Source organism: Apteryx mantelli, chromosome 1 (assembly GCF_036417845.1).
Source record: "Apteryx mantelli isolate bAptMan1 chromosome 1, bAptMan1.hap1, whole genome shotgun sequence".
Taxonomy (NCBI): Eukaryota; Metazoa; Chordata; class Aves; order Apterygiformes; family Apterygidae; genus Apteryx; species Apteryx mantelli.
The window spans coordinates 165,870,918-165,894,004 of NC_089978.1; the positions used below are offsets into that span (position 1 = coordinate 165,870,918).

Here is a 23,087-nt window from a genome sequence, read left to right on the forward strand (position 1 = left end):
CCTCTTGCCTGAAACACTGTCCCCCAGGAGCAGACATTGTAATAATACAAATAGTGGCTGCGTATATTGATGCTATTTGCAAGTTACCTATAAGTGTTTTTTTTCTTATACTTGAAATAGCTTCCTTTACTCAACTTTTATTGTAGTTCTGGTTTCTCCCCTCCTTCTCTAGCGTGCAGTAGAGAAAGCAAATACAGGACAAACGGGAGAATGTAGAGATGATGCAATGTCTTGCATATCCAAGTTTCATCTTAATTTTCATCCCATGCACTCTCAGATGTTTGAACTTACTTCCTTTCCTATGGGTTTTCCATGGACACAGAAACTCGGCACTTTAGAAGGTGCTCTTGTATGGCTGGCTGCCCCCCCTTCTCCTTTTCTATATTTTTATTTTACTTTTAGTATAGTGGTACTTAAAATCACTGGTTCACTTAAAAAGAAAAAAAAAGTTTAAACTCTACTAATGTACAAATAAGCTGAAATGTTGCATTTTATGTGTATTTTTGCCATAGCAGGTACTGTATTTCTCATGCTGGATTTAGAAAAAAAAGAAAAAAAGAAAAAGAAAAAACAAAAGAAAAACAAAAGGGTGATGTTTTATTGGAGTGTGACAAGTTAAGAGTAACAAGGAATTAAGTCGTCGTCATTTCATTGAAACTGAGAGATGGTGTAATACGTATATAAGTTTTCTGAAGGTTTTTTTGGGCTTTTAAACAGCTTTTTGTTTTTTTATTTTTATTTTTTTGAAAGATATGATTGTATTATGTGCAACTCAGTTGCTTACATTATAACTACAAAATATTTTTGGGTTCCTGGAAAAAAGAAAAAGACTAATAAATGTGTTTGGCTGCTAAGCATTTAATACTCTTGGTTTTCGCATGTTTATTCTGCTGCACACAGTCACTGGATCCTCCTAGGGACTAAGTTTTCCATTTTCCACCTCTAGTCCCAGTGCTGCAATCCAACCCTTACTGGTAAGTCCAAGGTCACTTGTATTTGAGAGAAAAAGGACCTCAACTACCTCTTGCTGGTGCTTCTGGAACTGCACTGGGTTTCAGGGTGGCTCTTGGAACAAATCATGGATCTAACCCCTCATCTGACACCATCCGCTCCGCTGCTGGGCTGTCTAGTCATTCGGCAGTGCGTTGCTCTTAAAATACTTTTAAGACCAAAACTCAGTCTCTCTGCTACTGTAATAATCCCATCAACATCAGCAGGAAACTACATGCATTAGAAACAAAACCAGGATTACCCCGTAGCTTAATTTTGCATGTTAAAGATGTAAAACTGAATTTTTTTTTTTCTTTAACCTACTGCATTTTGTGGTGTTCCTGTTCCACAGCTGGGGCTGCGGGGCTGCAGCATTTCGAGGGTGTGCAGGCCTCCCTCCTCTGGGGGTATTAAATACTACCATCCCCCTCCTACATGGAGCTTGCTGCAGGCAATTAAACAACACGTGGGGGGTAGTGAGTCAAAGTGGTGTCAGTGGTGTTCCCCAGTCCCCTGCTCTTGCTCCCCATTGATACAGTGATAGCTGATACTGCGAGCATCCGTGTGTGTATGCACGCACGCGCGTACACACACACACACACACACACACACACACGTATTTAGTCTTGTGCTCTCCTTTTAATTCGGGTCCTTGCACGTGACAAGCTCTTTTCTTCAACGCCGGAGCCGCATTTATTTAGCAGCGTGGGCAGGGCCTTGTCGGAAGAAGGTGGGTTTGTGCCCCAAAGCGGGGGAGAGAGGGGGAAGCTTCTCGTTTAGGGAGGGAACCGCGCTGCCCGCGGCGCAGCCTCCCGCTCGCCAGGGGGCGCGGCGGCGCCGGGCAGACGGGGGCGGGGTCCTGGCAGCAGCGGGGGGGCGGGGCCACCACCGCCCTTTTCCCGGGCTGCCGGCGGCCGCGCGGCCTCTTGGTGGCCGTTACCCGCCGCCGCCATGGCGACCCCCGGCGCGGAAGAGGACATGCTCGCCCGTTACCGCTCGCCGCTCGTGTCGCGCTACGCTAGCGCCGAGATGGCGTTCAACTTCAGCGAGAGGAAGAAGTTCGGCACCTGGCGCCGCCTCTGGCTCTACCTCGCTCAGGCTGAGAAGGTAACGGCCCCGGGGGAGGCCTCGGCGGCGCCGCGGGGGCCCGACCCTGCCTCCCTTCCCCGGCAGAAGGGCGAGGGTGCCTGGCCGGGGGGGGGGGTACGGGAGCTGAACGCGGCCCTCCGCAGGGTGCGGGGTTTGGTACTCGAGCTGTTCGCCGCCCTCACCCCTTGCTCGTTTCGCCTGTGTGATGCTTGCGGGACCGCCTCGCCACGGCCGTCTCTACGCTTTGATGCAACAACCAGCAGCGGTGCTTTCCTGAGGCATCCCAAATTCAAAAGGTTAATTCGAAAAGTTCAAAAATTGGAGGTGAAACAATGGTTTTGGTTTGTCCAGGTTAAGTGGAAGAAAACTAACCTTCAAACCTTAAAAAAAAAAAAAATGGGGGGGGGGATGAAGGCTCAGTTTTACACAATCTTTTGTACGTCACCCTTAATACACCTGTCATCCCCCAGCAAATCAGGTTTTCTTGTTCCATACCCTCCCTCTTGTACTTTTCCCTTCTTTGTGAAATTAGTTTTGTAAAAGCTTTGGTAAGCAACTTTTTGTGGGTGGTAGGGGGGTTTTACCTTCTGAGCAAACACGAATGTCCTTTCTCCAGCAGTGGGCTGTTTACTTTCCAGGAGGTGTGACTGATGTGAAATACTCTATGGTGCAATCAGTTTGCTGTTAATCTGTGCCACACGGACCACCCCAGTCATTCTGCAGCCAATGGTTTCTAGGTAGCCCAAATTTCAGAGATAAGTTTAATCCTGTCCTAAGCGAGCAGAACACTTGTTTGAGAAGTGCTTATCGCATTTCTGAGAGGTAGAGCTGACAGCGCAAAGGATTTGTATCAGTTCGGCCATTAGGAAGGGGAGACTGAGAGTATGTTCGTATTTGCAAGCTGTTGTGTTAGTAGAGTCTATATAGCTAACGTTTTAAGAACATAGTTTAAGTTAAATCATTTTACTTTGAATTTTGTCTTAATTAAAGGTACGTACATGGCAACTATTGCTTCTTAGTTGAGACAGTCACATGTTAAGATGCACTAACTTAATTCCTTGTAATGTTGTTGGCATACCCTGAGAAGGAGAAGATTCATATCAACTTTTGACAGTGAAAACATTGTAATATGTTCCAGGAAGAAAAAACAAAACAAAACAAAAAAAAACAAGCTGCCTTGCCCTCTGACAGGATAACTTTCAAAGATAATCGCTGTCCATTTTTTCTGTGCACAAACCTTCAGTTTCCATTTTCAAAGTGCTTGAATTGATAGGAAGAAATCTAAGCACTAGGTCTAGCTATTATTACCAGAAAGGCAGAGAAGCACCATGCTGGAGAACGAAGGAGCCATTCACGATGTCACTGATGTGTTACTTCTCTGTTTGAGGATTAAACTACTATGGTGGCCTCACCAAACATGATATATTAGAAACTGAGGATGCAAGTATACGGCTGTGTTAAATAGAAGCCTTCTACTAAAATATGAGGTACTGGGTATTGTCACCGTTGAGCTGTTGGAGTGAACAGACTGCAAATCTCTTTTGTGTAGGAAATATTGTATTAAGAATGCATGCATAAGGAGCTTGCATGCTCAAAGCATGGCAATTTACACACTAATTCCCTTGTCACATAATAATTCCAGGAGACAATCATCACCTTTTTCTGTTAGAGAACAAAGTATTTTACATGACGTGCCCAATAGGGAAAAGCAACTTGCTGAAAGAGCCAGTGTGAGATCTCTAGGTTTCCACTCCCAAGCCCTGGACTCAGGGTCCCCTGTGTACCTGTCTCCTGACTCGTTTTCCCTCCCGTTTCCAGTGCCAAAGTTTGGTTACAGAACGTAGCAACAGGTCTTGCAGTTTCTTGAGTGCCACATTTGTAGTGGGAGGAGGGAGGCTACTATTTTTATATGGTGTCCTCGTTCCTGAGGAGTTAGTCTTCTGATGTCAGCTCTGGACTGAATGAGGAGAGCCAGCTACTTTCAGCACCTGTTAGCTCTGTCAGTGGTCAGTTTAAGAGATATGTATAATCACAAGCAGTTTCCTCAGGTTCCTTATGGAAGATGCACAGTAGTTCTCTTTGGGGGCATTGTAAAAAGTAGGTAGTGAGTGAACCATGGGCGATACTTACTCCATTACTTATTCTCACTATCTTTCAAGCCATTTATACGTTGCCTCTCTGATAAGCCTAGAAGCTTCTTTTGCAGTAAATCAGAATAATAGGAACTACAGATTTTCTGAAAGTTGCAGGGAAGAAAAAGAAGGGGCATGAAGGTTAGTGATGAATTTTAGGTGAAGGATGAGGGTCAGGTAAATGGTTTCAATATTGACCATACTTACAGGAGAAATTTAGGAGTAATCCACTTGGAATATGTGAAATGAGAACTGAAAAATTAGTACAGTGGAACCTGGATTAGACAGAAAATCTTTCCAGTTTGTATTTTGTTCCTTATAGCAGGTAATACCAGGAGTTTGACAGAGGAGACTCAGCAAAGCCTGTGATTGCTAAGAGATAGCTTCTTAAACTAATCTTCTCTCAACTCACAGTAGCTAGAGTTTGGATTAAGACCTGAAGTACATAAGTTTATACCCCTTCCAAAACTCTAGTTGTTTTTTTTTTAAACATTAATTCCTTTGTATTATGATATTTAATGCCTCATTCTTTTTTTCTTTTCTTTGAACATTGAGCTCTTGACCTAAATAATACCTTATTCAAAAGATAAACATGCATTTTATGGAGCTCTTCCTTCTGTTAGAATTGGCTTTGACATCCTGCAGCATCACTGAACGTTCTTTTGCTCTTATTTGTAGGAGCCTATAGTAGGTCCCGATTTATTTTTTTGTGCTATTTAAGTTTCAGTATTCTTCTGCAGTATGTTCTTTGTTAGAAGAGCAGGCCAGTGTTCTCATCCTGTTTGTGGGAGATGTCCCATATTATCCATCTGCTTTGCCCTGTCCATTAGGAGTGGGGGTGAATGAACAGTTGTAGCTGTTACAGCATTGCATCAAAGTATTGGGATGACCTCTGAGGAGTGACACCTTAAAAGCAAAAGCCAGAGAGTGCAGTGGGATCACTGCCCTGTAGTACTTTGAAGAAATCCTGTGGTCTCCCTCTAGTAGTTTTTCTACTTAGTTTTCTTAGGTATACAGGTTTGAAGGACATCTGGTTGCTTTCTCCCTGAGGTCCTGTCAGTATTGGTAAAAAGTCATAGGGAAGAGGCTTCGAGTAATGTTTGTGGATGCATGAAAACAGCATTTGCCTTGGCACTGCCCTAGTCGTACATGTATTTCTGTACATGTAAGGTTGACCAGTCATCCCTTTTCTTGGGAATTAATTCTCTCCTCTTTGTGCGGTTGTCAGTGACTACATGCCATGGTCAGCTTTTCAGAATGAATCATGGATGTGTGAACAAGGTAGGAGATTTTAATCCTGGCTCAAGATTGTATTGCCTGCTGAGTGGCCTGAGTTGCTGTTACAACTTTCAGGTAGTTACTATCTGTACCTGTACACCTTGAAGACAGCAATCTGGCACCAGGTGCTTTTCCTCCTTCGTCTGAACAGTCATGATTATGTAACCACCCTTGAAATATGCCATTTTTAAGTTATGTGGGTACTAATTACCTGATGAGGTCCTTGAAGACCCATCTGCTTCCCTTGCTTACTTCTGCAGTTCCAGATTCCACATGTGCAAAACATTTTATTAGTTTTGATTTTATCTTTTGAAGTGCTTTATATCACTAAAGCTTCCTGATTGGTGAATTGCAATTACTAATGTGCAAGATGGTAGCATTTTAATTTAGAAAAGGCAGTAATGTCAAGTTCATTATGAGATTTTTATACTCCTGGTATCACGAAAAAAAACTTGCTCTTGACTTAGTTGACTTGTGCAAGTACAGAACCATGCAAGATTTATACCAGTGCATAATTCTGTAATTTGGTATCTTATTCTGCATTTAAGTTAGCTTGCTGAAAAAGCTTAGCAAGTATCTTTAAACTTGAACTAAGAGCATTTGTCTCCTACATCCACATCAAGCAACTAATTTCCCTAGCTTCCAGTTTTGGACTGAAATGAGGTATTTTAGGAGGACTTTTAAAAAGGTACAGACAACCTTTGGTTTCTGTATGTTCCAAGCCCACTATTTATCCAAAGAGTTCTTCCCAACACAAGCTAGCTCATCATGTGGTAGCTGGATTGTCCTTTACCCAAAGGGTGAATTACATTAAAAGAAGCTGAAACTATATTATTTTTCCATGAGACTAATTTTTAGAGGTGTTGCAAGGATGTTATGTGATTGAGGAAAGTACGAAGCCCAAGAGAAACATCTAAGCATGAACACTATCCTATTGGAAAAGATTGGAGAGCTCTAGAATGAAAACTTTTGCTGTTACAACTCTTGACTGGGGCCTTGCTTGTGCCAAATTGCCATGCTTCCAAGATGTGTCATATGGGAGTAAATTATCTGAACAGCTACTGTCTCAATTTGGATTGTCTCTTAAAGACAAAGGGAAATAGGAAGTTCTTTCTCCTTGCAGTCACTTGGCCTTCCAATCACAGATGAGCAAATACAGGAAATGGAAGCAAATCTGGACAACATAGACTTCAAGATGGCAGCAGAGGAAGAGAAGAAGCTGCGTCATGATGTGATGGCCCATGTTCACACCTTTGCCCACTGCTGTCCAAAAGCTGCAGCCATCATTCACCTTGGAGCCACTTCCTGTTATGTAGGGGATAATACGGTAATATAATATTTTCAGTTTAATGCTTGCAGAGCTGGTTGAAACAAAGCCAGAGCTGCTCACTTGATAGCTTTTTATAAACTTTTCTATTTAAAATAATGCTCAGTAGATTTTTTCAAACATTTTTATTACTTTTGCTGTTGAAGTTAATTTCCCTTTATTCTAGCTACTCTGGGAAAGCAAGCCCCTTTTGCTTGCTTCCTTTTGATATGAAACAAGATTCACCAGCAAACTAACTGTTCCCTAAGCTCTGCTTGCATGTTATATATTCAAGGAGATAAGATATTCATGATCTTGAGAGTTAACAAATGCACACAAAATTTGGCTATGCCAATAGGACAAGAATTCACCAGCTTGCAAAATAAGGCCACCTCTGATATAAGTAGCTCATGAGCTTTCAATTGCTGCTTGGGATCTCTGCATTCATTCAGGATAAATCATTTCAGTAGCCAAGAGAATGGATAAGTTTGTTAAATAAAAAAATACCACCACCATTCTACAGAACTGTAAAGTGTTTGTGAAAAACCTGTATAAAACTGAATACAAACTGAAGCCTAGTTTCCTGTTGTATTGCTGTTTCTGTATGTCAGTCATTGCAACTTCTCATCCTCTTTTGTCCTGCAAGGAGCTGCTGTGTGATTATTTTTACCCTACTCCCTTACAAACATGTTTGGCTTTTAGGTAATATCTACCTTTCTTGTGACACTTGGGACCTAGCTGTACTTGAGTCTCAACAGAACGAGTTAAGAGAACTGCTACCTGAGAGTCTACTTACTATCCTGCTACCTTGAGCATACAGTGCTGGTATTTTCCACCTGGGATGAATGATTTAGTCTCCTGTTCCATGGACATCAGGAGTATCTCAAAACAATAATTTGTTTTGCCCAGTAGTGGAAATGGGTCTTCTACTATCCAATATGATTTTTTTGTGGTTAGTACAGAAGGGACAATGATGGATCCAGCATTTTTGTCATAAGAAGTTCCCTGCCGTATTCTGATTCAAGAAGGGAAACAGAGGCTTCCTTATAAGAGACTTCAGAGCAGGCAGAGCGTTTTAATTATGTGTCCTCTCTATGTTAATAGAGAAGCCATTGTGTCTTGTCCTTCAGATTGAATGAGTGGTGTTGGAGGTGGCCCAAATTTTCTTTCTTCTTCCAGGATTTGATTGTCCTCCGTGATGGGTTTAACCTGCTGCTACCCAAGGTGAGAAGGAGGTTGTGCAGTATTTCAGAAGTGGGCAGCACTGATGGCACGTTAATGGACTGTGTTTAACCTGGATTTTCCTAGGCCCTGCTGGGGAGCTAGGAGGAGCTGCCTGCCTGGGTTATTCTCAAGCAAGTGAACAGTTGTCTTCTCCCCAAGGCATCCTTTTCTTTTTCAAGTCTTTCCCCAAAGCTTTTTTGCTCACCAAGGGAATTATAAGCAACACTTTGCTATTTACTAGCCATTTATCTGTGCCATAGGTACCAGTTTCAGAAAACTGTATTGTTTTCAGGACCAGCTTAGGCATCCCCATACTGTATTTCTAGGAGTGCATAGGCATTCATGAAGCTATATAATACAATTTTCTGAAGTCAAATGTCAGATTGGGGGAGTGTAGTGCAGTATTGCCTAGCTCACCTGAATGTCTTGGCACCCTACTGCCCTGAATTGTAAATGTGTCGATGTTATACCCCAAGCAACTTTATTTCTGATCAGTTCCAGGAAAAAAAGAAAAGGCTTAGGGATAAACCAGCTGCAGGATTGGGTTGGGAATGAGGACTGGGCTGGACTGGGCTAGCCTGAGATGAAGTTCAGCTACTGTATCATTTCCTACTTGAGTTTTGTAGAAAGCAAAAAATTACGTGCATGCCCTCAAAAAATGCAGTGTACCATGTTCTACACTTAGAGGGAGATATTCAAGCATTAAGCACTTGTTTTCCTCCCCCTTTTCTGACAGCATCATTTGTGCTTAAGCATGCCAGCTTCTGCTTTTCCACCCACCCTCATTCTGCCTCTTTTCTATCCTCTCTGCATCCACCAGCTCGCCAGGGTGATCAGCCGGCTGGCCAACTTTGCTGAGAAGTATGCTGACCTGCCTACTTTGGGCTTCACTCACTACCAGTAAGTAGTCAGAAGCTTTTGCTTACATTTTGTTGACTGTGCTTTGGATAAATTGACTGGGTACTGCTCTTTCTTTCTCTCTTCTTTTTCCCATTTATGATCAGTGGCAGCTGGTACTTCTGCACATCATTAAGTCATTGTGTGAAGTTCAGAAAAGGGGCATGTGCCTAACTCCAGTCTTATCTCAGGAAATTGAACTGTTGCTGTGAATAGCTGTCAGCAGTTGTTTTAATACAGTTTCATAAGGAACAACTTACTTGCTAACACAGATGTGTAAATTCTGGGCTGTTTCGGAAGACATGATTGGGAATTGCAGTAAGCCTATCTTCCGGTCACATTTTTGTAATGCTTGTTTTTCTGTCAGTTAAGTCAGCTTCAGCTGCAGCTTAGAAAAACTTGATACTGGCAGGAAAAAACACCTACTCAATCTGTCAATGCAGCTGAAGCTTTCTTCTGAAGCAATGGTTTCAAGAGTTTTCATATATCCATAAATGGATCCCTGGGAAGAATCAGGAAGAATTTCCCCTGTTTGGGGACAACAGTTTTCTGTCTCTTAGGAAACTACACATTTTTTGTGTAGCACAGCTGGCATTGACTGTTTTCAGGCAGACTGCTTTGTCAAGGAACAGCAAGATCTGGATAGGCCTGTTGCTGGGGGAGGTAGGTTAATCTGCTGTTTCAAGGAAGATAGTTGTTTGCTTTTAGAGGCTTTAAACTTTGAGGTAAGCCTGGATTTCCCACTCCTGGTGATGCAGAACATTAGGGCCAGGGCAGTTAAGCACAGATCATGTCAAACTGGATGTTTTACACTTTAGAATGACTCCTGAAGGAGAGAGGGAGCATCAGGTCAGGTCCGGTCCCTGACTGATGATTGAGCTGGCATGGAATATACAGCAACATCAGCTCCAGTCCTATGTCTCTCTTCATCCGCAGGTTGTCAGAGGAGTATTCTCTAGGCTCAATTTTACCTTGACTTTTGGAAGGAGTGCAAAGGAATATTCAAGAAGTGTAGTATTTTTGAAATAGTGTAGCAGTTTTCTTTAGAGTTCATTCTGAAGAATTTGAAATAGTTTAACTTCCAGGCTCATTGTAAGGTCACCATTTTCTCTGCAAAACATTTGCAGTGTGGTTGAAGTTGCAGATATGCATTTCAAGGTGGAAGTCTTACAAAAAATACTGGATAACAAGATTGTTAATTATCACACTTTTGCCCAGAGGCTGAGAAATACATTTTGTAAACAAGGAATAGTCCCTTAGAAGAGCAGTAATCGTTTAAAATCACAATGTGTACATGAATATTTCTGGTTTGAGAAATTCACGTCAGAACTCAGTGAGCTTTACGTTAGCCTGTATGTCCTCTGTCCTTGAATATCAGAATTAGGAGAGCAGGTCTGATATCTTTGCTGTTTCTACCAACCCTCGGGTTTCTGTTGTTTGAGTTTGGTGCCGGTGAGGCGGCGGCACCTGCGGCCGTCGCGGCCGCGGTCCAGCAGGGGGCGCCCTCGGGCCTCAAATAAACCGCGGCTCCTGGGGCCTGAGGCGTGGGGGAAATGTGCGGGACAGAGGGAGATGACGGTTTCCAACAATTCAGTAACTTTTAAAAATAGATCCGATTTTTGGATCAGAGTAATTGTGACTGAAGAGCAGAAATATGGAGACTGGGGAGCAGATCTGTTAAGTCACATTACGTGCACTGACTGAGGCTTTTCCATTTGGCAGAATTCTGGAAAAACACAGTATAACCAGTTTTAGATGCTCTGAGTAATGGGCCTCCAGTCACTTTTTTTTTTAAGAAACTCTAAAAAGCCCAGTATTTAAACAGATGCCTTCAGATATCTATTCTCACTTATTTCTTCCACACATAAACGGAATGGAATTTAATCCCCTTTCTAACATGCACAGAAACTAGAATTACTATTTTCTCTCAGTGTAGCTACATCTAATTCCTGAAAAGAATGATCATATCTTCTAGTATCATTTATTGGAGTTATATATGTGCTGTTACATCTTCTTACTTAAGCCAGGTCTTTTTAATTTCTGCTCTGAGGAGTCTGAGAGAGACAGACCTGCAAGCAAGCTTCAAGAGTAGACTCAGCAGCTAAGAGTAGTCCTTGTGGAGTTGCTGTGCAGATTGTCCATGAGTCGCATTCTGTTCTTGGTTGTTTTTAGACCTGCACAGCTCACCACTGTGGGAAAACGCTGCTGCTTGTGGATTCAGGACTTGTGCATGGATTTGCAGAAACTGGAGCAGGCTCGGGATGACCTGCGCTTTCGGGGTGTAAAAGGCACCACTGGCACTCAAGCCAGTTTCTTGCAGCTCTTTGAGGGAGACCATAGCAAAGTAAGTCAGCCCAACCAAGGGAGTGGACTTCTAGTCTCTCCAGTTCTCCCCCCAGCATGCTGTTGTGGTTAGGGGAATATGGAGATTCTGGCATCAAATTAGCAAGGGCACTGTGATCCCTTGGGGACCCAAACTGTGTGAAAGCAAACAGAATTTGGGGGAGGGGATACTTTCAGGCAAGTATGAGGTTTGTTGGCAGTTAACTGAGAAGAGCAGAGGATCCTTTTTGCTGTTGCTGCCTGTCTTCAGTCATTGCATTTTGAGGTCCCATTTGTTTTGTTTTCTTTCCCCCTGAGGTGGAAGAGCTGGACAGATTAGTGACTGCAAAGGCAGGATTTAAACGGTATGTAACAAGCATGCTTAGTAACCTAAATTTGGTGTTAACAAAGTTTGACTCCTGCTGTCCATCTTGGCCCAGATTCTGCTAACTGCTGAATTGACACCTGTGCTGCTGTTCATTTTATCCTCTTGCAATCTTCCATTCCCAATTGCAGTTTTTTGCAGGACACTCCACTTCCTAAATAGGCCACTTCTACTTGTCTCCCTATCAAAGCGCAGCTGTCCATTTTTCCTCTGCTGCTCTCTTTTCACATGCATGCTGCCCCCAGAAATCAACAGCCTGAATCCAAAGATGTTCCCATCGAGGAAGAATGACAATCTTATCTACTTAAACAGGCATTGTCACTCCTTTCTCAAAGTCTTGCAGTATAGTTGCACGTGCCCAGAGCACTTAATTTATTCTGTGCTTATTTCTAGGGCTTATATAGTCACGGGGCAAACCTATAGTCGCAAGGTGGATATTGAAGTCCTGTCTGTGCTGGCCAGTCTGGGGGCATCTATACACAAGGTGAGCACCATAGTTATATATAGGAGGGAGAAGGGGAGGCATTATGGATCTTGAAGGGAAGGAGCTCATTGTGCAGAATGGTTTCCTCAAAAAACATTAATTGGTGTTTGTTGTTCAGCTGTTCTCTTTGTGATCATGTAAATTCATCGCTAGGTGCGTTCCTACATAGTTACATCGTAGCTACAAGGTCTTAAGACCAGTGGCAGATAAAACAAGTTTACTGAGCAGATGCTAAGATGGGTTAACAAATCCCACACCAGATATTAGTCTAATCTGTGCTAAAATTGATCCAATTAGAGTAAATGTCTTTCCTAGTGGTGTATGAGTTTTTAAAATTCACCATTTGCTTCCAGCTAATTGTTTCTCTGATAATGGTGTTATTCTCTCTGTCCTTGTGGATTCTTTTCATTGATTTATCTCCATTCCCTCCCTCCCCCCTCTTGGGCTAAGTGATCTGTGGTATTTTCTTCTGTCTTAGTTTTGTAGGCTGCCTGGTTCAGTGAACACACATTATCTGTGTTTGTAAATCACTGTGTAATTTTGTTATGCTTTTTCAGTGTTCCCTCCTGGTATCTCTTCCATTCCCTGCAAACATCTGCCCTCTTAGAGTCCTGTTGTATTCTAATATGGTGGGCATCCTTTTTTCCTTATGCTCTCTTTACGTGGGATTTTTAGGCCTAAATTAAGAGAATTTTTAGGCCTAAATTAAGAGTTTCAGTATAATATTCTCTTTTAGAAAATCTGGCCCCTTTTCTTCTACATTGTAAAGCTATGCCAGAAAGCATGATTGCAGTGTCAATTTTTTTGTCAAATTTTTCACTGTCTCCCCAATTTACTTCTTGGACACAGAGGCAAGCAAGTCTTCAAGCACGCTGACAGGAATTCATACTGGCATGTGTTAGTTTGGTTCTGTGTATTAATTTCTTGCTTTTCTTCCTAGATTTGTACTGATATTCGTCTTCTGGCCAACCTGAAGGAAATAGAGGAGCCTTTTGAGAAAGAGCAGATTGGTAAGGGATGGCATTTCTGGCACCAGCTTATGCACTTTTCCACTTATGTTGGTGCAGCCTTTTGAGCAAACTTAGAAATGTCACTGACAGAAATTGCTTTAAGTACACTAGGGTTTGAAGTTACTAATATTTTGAATCCTTTAAAAACAAAAAAAAAGTACTCAAAGATTTCTAGGTATATAATAGGTAATTAAAATCAGACTTCTGTTCTTGCACTTCCTGGATTTTGGGAAAGAGCAGAAGCAGTCAGTACTTCGATCCCATTTGCTACAGAAGGGGGCCTGGGTCTAAGCAGAACTTAGTGTTTTCCACTCTTACTGAAGCTAACTGGAGCTGTAGGTTTTCAGCTTGGCTCAGCATTTTATCTTCATAAACAGACAAATTTGGAATAATAAAATTAGACTGGACCCTTGCTAGAAAAATATCGATGACATGATTCTGATGTGGGTAGAAGGGAAAGAGAAGGTTTTGGATCTGGCTAGAGGAAGTCTCAGGTGCCCTAAATAGCTGCATAGGATTGAGTCAGCAACTTAATCCTTAGCCATATCTGTTACTTCAACCATTCTGCATTTTATGATCAGTTTTGATCTCCATTCACCAGAGCAAAAGGCAGCCAGTATAAGCATCTGACTTTCAAGGGCAGTGTTACTGAGCAGACAGGGTCTCAAACACTGCTGAAGTTGCCATGGGTAGTCTAGAGAGGTGCTGCTAAATACTGCAGACTAAAAATGAAGTCCACTTGTTCTTTTCATGTGGCAGTATTTTATCTGCTTTGCAGAACTGCAGAATGTGTTCAAACTCTTTTTCTCCCCACAGTTGGATGGTCTAATCTGAAGGAGAAGGGTGATGGTATATCATTGTCATTATTCCGTTTTGTCCTTAAAAAAACATCATGTGTTGAGGCTCTAGACAAAAATATGATTCTTGACATAGTTTTCTTCTTGGGGGAAGGGCTTTCATCTTTTTTCCTGAATGCACTTCTTCTATTGCCATTTTCATCACCCTCTCTTCTTACGCAGGTTCAAGCGCTATGCCATACAAGAGAAACCCAATGCGTTCAGAGCGGTGCTGCAGCCTGGCTAGGCACCTGATGACTCTGGTCCTGGATCCTCTCCAAACGGCCTCTGTGCAGTGGTTTGAGCGAACATTGGATGACAGTGCCAACAGGTTTGTTTAAATCATGCAGTGGTTTTAGTTCTTGTGCAAAACGGTGCTTTGATATATTTAGAAAATACTATTTTTAAACTAAAACCATAGTTCTTGAACTTCAAGCTGACAGTTAACCACCTTGGTGAAAAGCAGTGTCAATAGAGACTAGAGACTGTAAACTGATTTCCTCTCTCTTTAAGATCAGATAAAAACTGTTAGTTTTTATACCATCAAGATCTTCTAGAAAGTAAACCAGCAGAAAGAGAGAGTGATGCAGAAGCCATGGGTAATAAACTGCTCTTTTAGTCTTTTCCTGTCTCAACAGCACAATGCTACAGGATATCAGTTCTCACATTTCTCAAATTAGTTTTCCTTCCTGTCTGTTCTGAACCTGGATCTTGTTGGTCCTCCTCACATATTACAGAATAGTTCAGCATTTTATGTACAGTCCCTTCATCCTCCAGTTAGTCTGAAGAAACTTATTTCCATCTCTTTCTAAAATGTTGTTCCTTATTAGAAGTTGTTCAGACCCTAAAGAAAGAGCACAAACCATTATTACTGTAAGTGAAGTTTCATGAGAACCTATGCATGTCTTTTAGATACTACTGAGCAAACCTTGCATTGTTCTGTATTTCTTCGTTATGACTATTTTGAGATGAGCAGTACTTATCTATAATTATTATAAAGTAAATGACAGCAATTAATTTCATTGCTTCCATCTTTGAGTTAGTATTAAATTTGCACAGAGCTCATATTTACCTTTGAAATGTTTTATTATTGAAGTAGTCTTCTGTTACAGAATTTGGTCTCCAAGAATCTTAGAAACCTCAAGATTTCTAAGATGCAGGGCCTGAGGAGCAGTGAATAATAGCAGTTTTGGCTGTAGTCTGGTATTCAGATTACTAATTAGAATGTTATTTCAAAGATGTCTTTGCAAACAAAATTTCTGCATAAAATTTCATGAAAGAATAGAAGATCTTTTCCCCAAAATGGCTTGACTCCACAGCTGCAAATGCTACTTGTTTTCTTAAGAAAAGAGCTGCATGGACAGCAGAAGACAATGCAAAATTTAAGCAATTGGATACTGGATGATCTAGTAGGTTTATTTCCCATAGCTATCAAGTGTTAAGATACGTACTGGAATGTTCAAATTTTATTTCCACCTAACCGAATAAAAAAGTTCATCTGTCCACCTCATAATCCAATTATGAAGTTCTGTGCCTTGGATTTTTCTTGTCAAAGCTAAAGTGTTTTGAAAGGAGAGCAAGTAGGGAAAAAGCAAGCATATAACCTACAAAATAGCAGATAGAGTCCTTCTGAAGACAGTGTGATAGAATTTGGTGCCTTAACTGTAGCACAAGATTCGAACGCTAGTATATTTTAAAATATCCACAGTTTAGAACTGGTGAAGTACTGCTGTCACAGGTGGGTGTTGCTGTAATTGCTGCACAGTGACCCAGAGCCTTTTGACTGTTGCAGCTCGGTCCTACTACTGCTGTCCTTTCCCTCCTTTCTGCTTTGTCAGGAACCTCCTCAGTGACCAGGAGCTGGTCTCTTGGAGGGAGGTGGCAGTCTGCTAGTGACAGAGTGGTCTCTCTTGAGGAAACCAACAAACACGTGGATCACTTTGGAAGCTCCCCACTGAGCACAGCCAGGCACAGCATGAGCATGCAGCAAGCCCTATTTCTGCAGGGTAGGATCAGTAGCCAGGGCAACGTGGAGCGTGGGGGGGAAGAGATTTGCATATGTTTGCTAGTTCTGTAAGTTGCTGCCCTCTTTCCTAGCTGTGTAATCATAGAAATCTCCAACATAATTCATTGTGTGCCTTTACCCTTTCTCTTCCTGTCTTCCCCTCTCTCTACTGACAGAAGGAACAAACACCCCCTCCCTTCTCCCCAGCTCAAGAACTACTGCTATAAGGTGTCCCTTAGCTTTCCTGGTTGTGACCTTTACACAGCAAGAAGCACCTATAGGGAACAGCTTCAGGTTTAGGGCCACAGTAGTGCTATCTAGAGACATCTACAGAAACTTAAGAGCTGGATCTGAGGTAGACTGGATCGTGGCCTTTTATTACTAACTGGGGCCCTGGGTATGTGTGTTTCATAGGCGCGTGTGTCTGGCTGAGGCTTTCCTCACAGCTGACATCATTCTGAGTACACTGCAGAATATCTCCGAGGGACTTGTGGTATATCCAAAGGTAAAGCAGGAGATAACTTGTGCAGTGTTGCATCCTTGTTAATGCTGCAACTATGCCAAAATATGTGAAAATCCTCCCACTCAGAGGATTACATTTTTGTCTACTAGTTCAAAGGGTTTCTGAATTCTGCTCTCCATTCTCACTGTATGCAGTACAGAAATTAAACGGAATTTGTTGAAGCCAAAAGATAGTAAATTCAGAACTTCTCAAAGGGACGTTTTTTCTCTGAACTGCACAAGGGATCTGTAGAACTTACTGCCAAAGTGTACTGTCAAGGCAGATCTCTTGCAGTCCTGTAACTTACCTATACTTAAAGAAAAAAAAAAAAGTACATCTTTTCTGCAGTAACGTTCCTCGTGGGATACAGCTTCTAAGTATCATCAGCTTCAATTCTAGATTTCCAGAGCCAAGTTCAAAAAGAGAAATTATCTTTGCATCATTGAACAGTCTCTAGGATTGAAGGGGAAAGGAAAACTTCACCAAGAGTCTCAGCTTCACCAGTTTTCTGGTTTGTTTGTTTGGGTTTTTTTCAGGTGATTGAGAGGAGGATCCGGCAGGAGCTGCCGTTCATGGCCACAGAGAACATAATCATGGCAATGGTGAAAGCAGGGGGCAATCGTCAGGTACAAAGACAGCTGAGAATACCTGTATTCACTGCCTAGCATTTCACTCTTGAGAAACAAAAGCTATCTGGGCTCTTCTCCTGACTATCCCACCTTTCTGTTCCCAACCTGCTCTCACAGAGTTATTAGTATTACACTGGTGCTGCAAAGCTAGACTGCTCTCTGAGGAGAGAGCAGTTGTGGAGATCCTTATTTACTGTTAGGAACACTGTGTGTGTTGGAGCTAATCTGTCTGGCTATGCTGGAGACAGAGACCTATTTTTATTACAGTAGATACCAGTAGGCTTTTTTTTTTTTTTGGTAATTGTTTGAAGGAACTTGGAACACAGGCTGGACTTCTTTAAATGGAACTTGCTGGTATTTGGATATCTTATAAATTTAAAGAATGAATTGGTGCTGTTAATGACAAAGCAAGTAAGACCGTTCTGAACCATCCATTCTTGTGTTACGTTTCTCTAATTCGGTATAGTGCTTTGTTATTACTAACTTGGTTTATAGGCCTTCAGTCAGTTTTCTGTGTCCAAACCAATTGAAATTAAATGTTTTTCTTAGCAAATAAATCCAGACACAATTAGATTTAGTGCTTTATCCATTAATTTCACAAATCAAATTTTCATCTTAATAAACCAGCTTATTTTCACTTACCTTTTAGATAGTAATTTTTCCTTCTGTGACTGTTTCCACATTAGGGACAGAAGTTAAACTTGCAGTACAGTAACAGTGGATGAGTTTGCTGGAAGCCTTGGGTGGGATATGTGGTTCTAGTTGTCGCAAACACTTCTGACAACTCACCTATGATATTAGTCAAGAAACACTGTTTCTTTTCTGGGTCTCTCTGATGTTCATCACTGGATCAGTCAGTAGGCTTCCTAACTAAACATATTAAGATTCACATCATGTGGATAAGTTTCCATATCTTTTCAGCTGGTTCTCTTTCTGAAGTATCCCTTAATTTTCGAAACAGTCCCCTTTCTCTATTTTGATTCAATTGAAGAGCTAATATTATTTGTTTGTTATTGGCCTACCTTCATTCTGATACTCTTCAATTATAATTCTACACAGTTATAAAACCTATTCTTGTTCCTATTAATATGTTCTGTTATTGTGTGCTGGGAACACAGATACAGCACCTTTTCTAAAGACAAATCTGAGGTTTCCCACCTCGTGGCAGAGAAGGGGAGCTCCTTGCCCTTTCCCACTGCTGAACATCCAAAAGACTGATCTCTTCTTCTGGGGCAGAGAACTGGGCAGGTCAGTGCTGGAGCAAGATGTCCTTTAGATGGAGGAAACAGGGAACAGTAGATCATTTTACCCTGAACTGAAGATTAATCGGGGATAATACGTTTGAGGAGGAGATCCTGACATGGCTATAATTGTGACCACATGGCTGTAGTTTAGGGCCAGCATGGTAGCCTAATCTGATTTTGGAGATGGTTCCTGACTCTGCAGAAAGTCAAATGAGTAGGAAATCTTTTAGGGAAATTATTATAAGGTTTTCACAGTGCTGGTTTCTTGTGAGGATTCCTTGAGAGAGGATGTCTCAGGCCCTCAGGTTTTTGTGCTTTTTTTTTCTTTCCATCCATCTTTATGTAAGCTGTGGTTTACATAGTCTCATTGCTCATTAAGTTGAATAGGTTTTTTTCTTTTTTCTTTTCCAAGCTTGTGCCTGTTTTGCACTGTTATGCTTCAAAGATGTTCCATACAGGGGATGACTAGTGGCGAATAAGTAATTCTTTTACTACAGTTCATAGAATATTTTGGGAACAGTTATTATAGTCTGTCTTTGGAAAAATCATGTAAGCACGGGACAGAACAACTAAAAAAATCCCATAGTGAATCCCAAGAGTATTTAGAGGTTTGAAGAAGTGGAAAGGATTCTACTGTCTTAGTGTTTGGTATAATTGAACAGGGAATGTATTTGTCATTCAGACCTTTAAACTCAAAGGGCAGATGTGGAAGGATGAAGAAAATCTTGTTTTAATATAGTGATATATGACACTGCAGTCCAGGCTGTGTTCCATTTGTATGCTGTCCAGTGCAGTAGGCTTTGATGTTTTCTCCCTCTGACACAAGTTAGCAGGCTGGACATATGCTGTCAGTAACAATGGAATGACTTTTTTCTTTTCTTCTCCCCTCGTCTTTTCTCTGCCCTGCCAGGATTGCCATGAGAAGATTCGTGTTCTTTCCCAGCAAGCAGCTGCTGTTGTGAAACAGGAAGGGGGTGATAATGACCTCATTACCCGTGTCCATGCTGATCCCTACTTCAGCCCCATCCATGGACATCTTGAAAGCCTTTTGGATCCCTCCTCCTTCACTGGACGTGCTCCTCAGCAGGTGAAGTAGTGGAAAGAGGCTAAAAGTGTTACGGGTTGTTATGCGGTGAACTGTCTAATCCTACATCTCCTTGCATGCCAGAGAACATGCATATTTTGTATCTGCCCATACTACCAAGGTGGACACCTTTCTCTTTTCCATTCTCCTTGACTTCCTTGTCTTTCTACTCTGTGGCCTTTGCACTTTTGACCCTGGACATGTTTGACTGCTAGAGGCCTCTATGAGATAGTCTTCAATGAGGCAAGCAAGGTCTGAATGAGGTGGAGAAGGGAATCCTTTCTTTTGCTAATTTTCTCTTTTCCCCTTTTCTTGAACAGGTGGCAAAGTTCCTGAAGGAGGAGGTTCGACCAGCGCTAATGCCATACCAAAGCAAGATGGGTGGGAAAATTGAGCTGGCACTTTAGGCTCATTCTACAAAGGTGTTTGGGTACAGGATGATAATAAAAGCTTTATTGAATGAGGTCTGTTTACTGTGTCATGTTATGTTAGTTGTCTATAGTTCATTTCCTTTTTAACCCCCAGAGCTATAGCCACCTTGATTCCAAATGGGCTTTTCATTCCCTGTCTGCTGTTTAATCAAGCCTCCATGTTTTGTGTGCCGAGTTACTGAGAGACATTTGATTGTGACAAGGTACCTTTATCACGGTACCTTTCATTGGCCCCTTACAGAGCACTGCCAGCTGTTTAAAAGGGCAATGCCAGGTGCTGCCTGGCATTCATATATGACTTGTTGAAGAGCATGGGCTATGGGAACTGAGTCCATTCCTGTTGCCATCTTACTCATCTGTTCTTAAACTTTCTCCACAGATGACTCAAAAGATGATAAAAGGCTGTCCTGGCTTTCAGAGTACTGTGATTTAGGGAGCAAATAGGTCCAAAATATTAGGAATAATGAAGTGGAGAGGCCATGGGACTTAGTGGCTGCATCAAAATGGTGGTCCTCAAGGCTTTATAATGCTCCTTGGCTGTTTTAATACTGTACCTGTGGCTCTGTAGCTTTTGGCAATCATATTTACATATGTAATTTAGGAACCAGCTGTTGCAATTTACTTTTCCAGGTCCTTGGCTGTAGGTGCTTGGTAATGAATGGCAGGTGGACTCTGGCATGTGCAAATCATTCTCTACAGTAAATAAGTTTTGTCTGATAAGGAAAGAGAAAATGAAAGATGGGGGTATTTGTTGGATGCTAGAGAAATTCAAGAAATTCAATTGTTTCTGGCCCTGAATGTTCTTCTATTTATGTCTGTGCTTTACTGGACATTCAGTTCTGGACCAAACTCCTCTGCTTTTGACTTAAACTGGAAAGACTCCCTTACCACTTCTTCCAGTGTCGTTATTGTACAGCCCATTTCTTTTTACTTCAGTGCAATAAAAAGCTCTCTCCTACCTCTGTTATTTATTCAGACTCTCAGAGATGATATGATCAGAATTACTTGATTTTTTTTTTTTTTTTGAAGTGTGATTGCTGGAAGAGAATTAACAAAAGCAGAACTAATTGAAAGAAACTACCTGCTGTCCTTGAGGCCATCATTGTTTAAAGATGATTTCAAAATACAATATCATGTTTTAATGGGACTAGCCTATATTAAGTACTCAAAGAAGTGGGAAGCTTCAGGCCATGAATGCCCCTCACCTCGACTACTCTGTCTACCTTGCCTCTGGACTGTGGCATTCAAAATGTCTCAAACATTTGTGAGTTTGATGGTGTTTAAAATATTTTGCCTGCTTGCCCTATTAAAATTTAATTAGCCATCTGTTTGAAAAGGATAGCTTTAACTGCACACTGGTAATTTTCAGACTGTTGCTCAAATGGATAACCAAGAGAGAAAACAGAGACTTAGAAGTCCTTCTCTTTTTTGGTTTGGTCCTCTTTCCTTCCTCTGGGGAGGGGAGAAAAAGCCCTGTGCAGAGAAAAGGAACAGATGACATATCTTTTCTCATCATCATCTGAAAATGCTTTGTGCTGGATAGAGGCTGCCAGCTGTGAGGCATTGGATTTGTTTTCGTGGAAAGTTTATTAAAAAAAAAAAAGTGACATATGGAAAATGTCACCTTCGTAGGAAATTGCAGCATGATACGTATATGCTTCTGAAGGCCTCACCAAGGTTCTCCCCTCTTACAAAGAGCTTGATTTGAGAACGGGCTTTCTTTTTTCCAATACAATTGGTGGAGGCATATGCCTGTACGGTGTTTGCCGGAGACGTAGTTCCCACCTTCCTCTGTTTGCTGAAGTTGGCCCAAATAAAGTGCTTCATAAGCAGATCTTTTAATAATTTGAAAGGCTAGATCACTCTTCCAATTTATTCTGGTATGTATCCCTTTAGCCCATATCCTTGATAGATGTGACACATAAAGCAGCAGTTTGTTCCCTGTTCAGAATTAAAATTAATCTAGTGCCAAATGATGGAAAAGTACTAAATGGCTCCTGCCGTGTCTTACCAAGCGCAGATTCATTTTCCGGCAACTGGTGGCTTATCCAGTCTAATTACATCTTGAGCAATGGACTTCCGCTGCCTCCTTTGAAGCTGTTACGCAGGCTAATAGCAAGCTGCTGGAGTGTTTGGTCAGATGGCCTGAATTTCAATTCTCGTCACTTCATGCCATCTTTTCCAGTTAAAGGAACTGGAGGATCTGTCAGTATTGGTAAATGCGCGTCATCATCAGTGAGAGAAACTTCTACTTGGTCTCTGTGTTTTCTAAAAAAAATCAATGGAAAGCATGTATATATGTGTATACATGCAAATATATAGTCTATAAGGGTGTGTGTGTATAAAAGCCCTAAACAAACCTTGTTATTCTGGCCAGCTCCCCATTCCAAACTATGCAAACACCTCTTTCCAGTGCAGACTGAATTGGGTGGGGGGAAGGAAGCGAGGCTAGAGCGAAAAGGATTTTTCCAGTGCAAAAGCACCAGCTAATGCCCAAAGTGTAGGTAACATCTTTTGGATGAAAGCTTTTTATTTGAGGCGGAGGAGAAGATGCTGTGCCGTGCCCTCTATCTCCTCCTACTTTTTACAGACATCTGAGTGGAATGGGTACCCAGAACTTTCCGAAGTTTGTTTGGAGGAGGCTGGGTGGGGGACACGGTGCCGCCCCGGCTGCGGGAGGCGGCGGCCCGTGTCGCACCGTGGAAGCGCGGGTGGGAGGGCGGGATGGCCCACCCGCACCGCCCGGGGCGGGCGCGGGCCGCGCCCCCGCCCGCTGCCTACAACCCCCAGCAGGCCCCGCCGCGCCGCCCGGATGCCGCGCATGCGCGCCGCGCCGCGCCTCCGAAGCGGCGTGTGGTGCCGCCGGTCGGGGTCGGGAGGGCGGCTGCGCGGCCGCTGCTGGCCAGGGCAGGTGAGCGCCGGCGGGGACGGCGGGCAGGGCTGCTGGGAAGGTCCTGTCGCTGGGCAGGAGGGGCTCGGCGGGCCGCCTCTCACCGTCCGCGGCTGTCAGCCCTGTTCCCCCCCCCCCCCAGTAGTCTCGCGCTCCCCATAACGGTCTCGCGTCCCCCTCCGCCCCCCCCCCCTCCTTAACGGTCTCGCGCCCCCGTAACGGTCTCTCCCCTCGGGCACCGCTGACGTGTTTCGCCCGCTGAGGGGCCCGTCGGCGGCACCCCCCGGGGTCCCTGCGGAGCGCCTCAGGGTGGGGTGGGTGGCTCCAGCCGCCGGGGCTGTGTCGGGGG

The 23,087-nt window shown here is 42.7% G+C and overlaps 2 protein-coding genes across 4 annotated transcripts in view; both read left to right on the plus strand.

The window, feature by feature from the left end:
* Window positions 1-1,879: 1,879 nt before the first annotated feature.
* ADSL (adenylosuccinate lyase) lies at window positions 1,880-19,880 on the plus strand. The gene is made up of 13 exons (XM_067310299.1): window positions 1,880-2,097; window positions 6,613-6,816; window positions 7,975-8,019; window positions 8,840-8,919; window positions 11,089-11,260; window positions 11,557-11,603; window positions 12,017-12,107; window positions 13,048-13,117; window positions 14,137-14,284; window positions 16,373-16,463; window positions 16,997-17,086; window positions 19,244-19,420; window positions 19,738-19,880. Exons 1-13 carry the CDS (start codon window positions 1,942-1,944, stop codon window positions 19,822-19,824), a joined length of 1,458 nt encoding a protein of 485 aa, XP_067166400.1. The 5' UTR covers window positions 1,880-1,941; the 3' UTR covers window positions 19,825-19,880.
* Window positions 19,881-22,682: 2,802 nt separating this feature from the next.
* The window catches only part of SGSM3 (small G protein signaling modulator 3), a 30,861-nt gene continuing 30,456 nt past the window's right edge, over window positions 22,683-23,087 (plus strand). For 2 of the 3 annotated variants that reach the window (XM_067310307.1, XM_067310330.1), the window contains exon 1: window positions 22,683-22,759. The gene's annotated coding sequence lies outside the window, so the exon portion shown is untranslated. The remainder of the gene's footprint in view (window positions 22,760-23,087) is intronic. The other variant, XM_067310322.1, reaches the window with a different exon arrangement.

Bases quoted from the DNA above. Each gene is read 5' to 3' on its own strand.
- ADSL (XM_067310299.1), top strand. From the start codon at position 1,942: ATGGCGACCCCCGGCGCGGAAGAGGACATGCTCGCCCGTTACCGCTCG. The intron at 2,098-6,612 runs GTAACGGCCCCG...TTCTCCTTGCAG, and splicing joins ACCTCGCTCAGGCTGAGAAG to TCACTTGGCCTTCCAATCAC. The intron at 8,020-8,839 runs GTGAGAAGGAGG...TGCATCCACCAG, and splicing joins TTAACCTGCTGCTACCCAAG to CTCGCCAGGGTGATCAGCCG.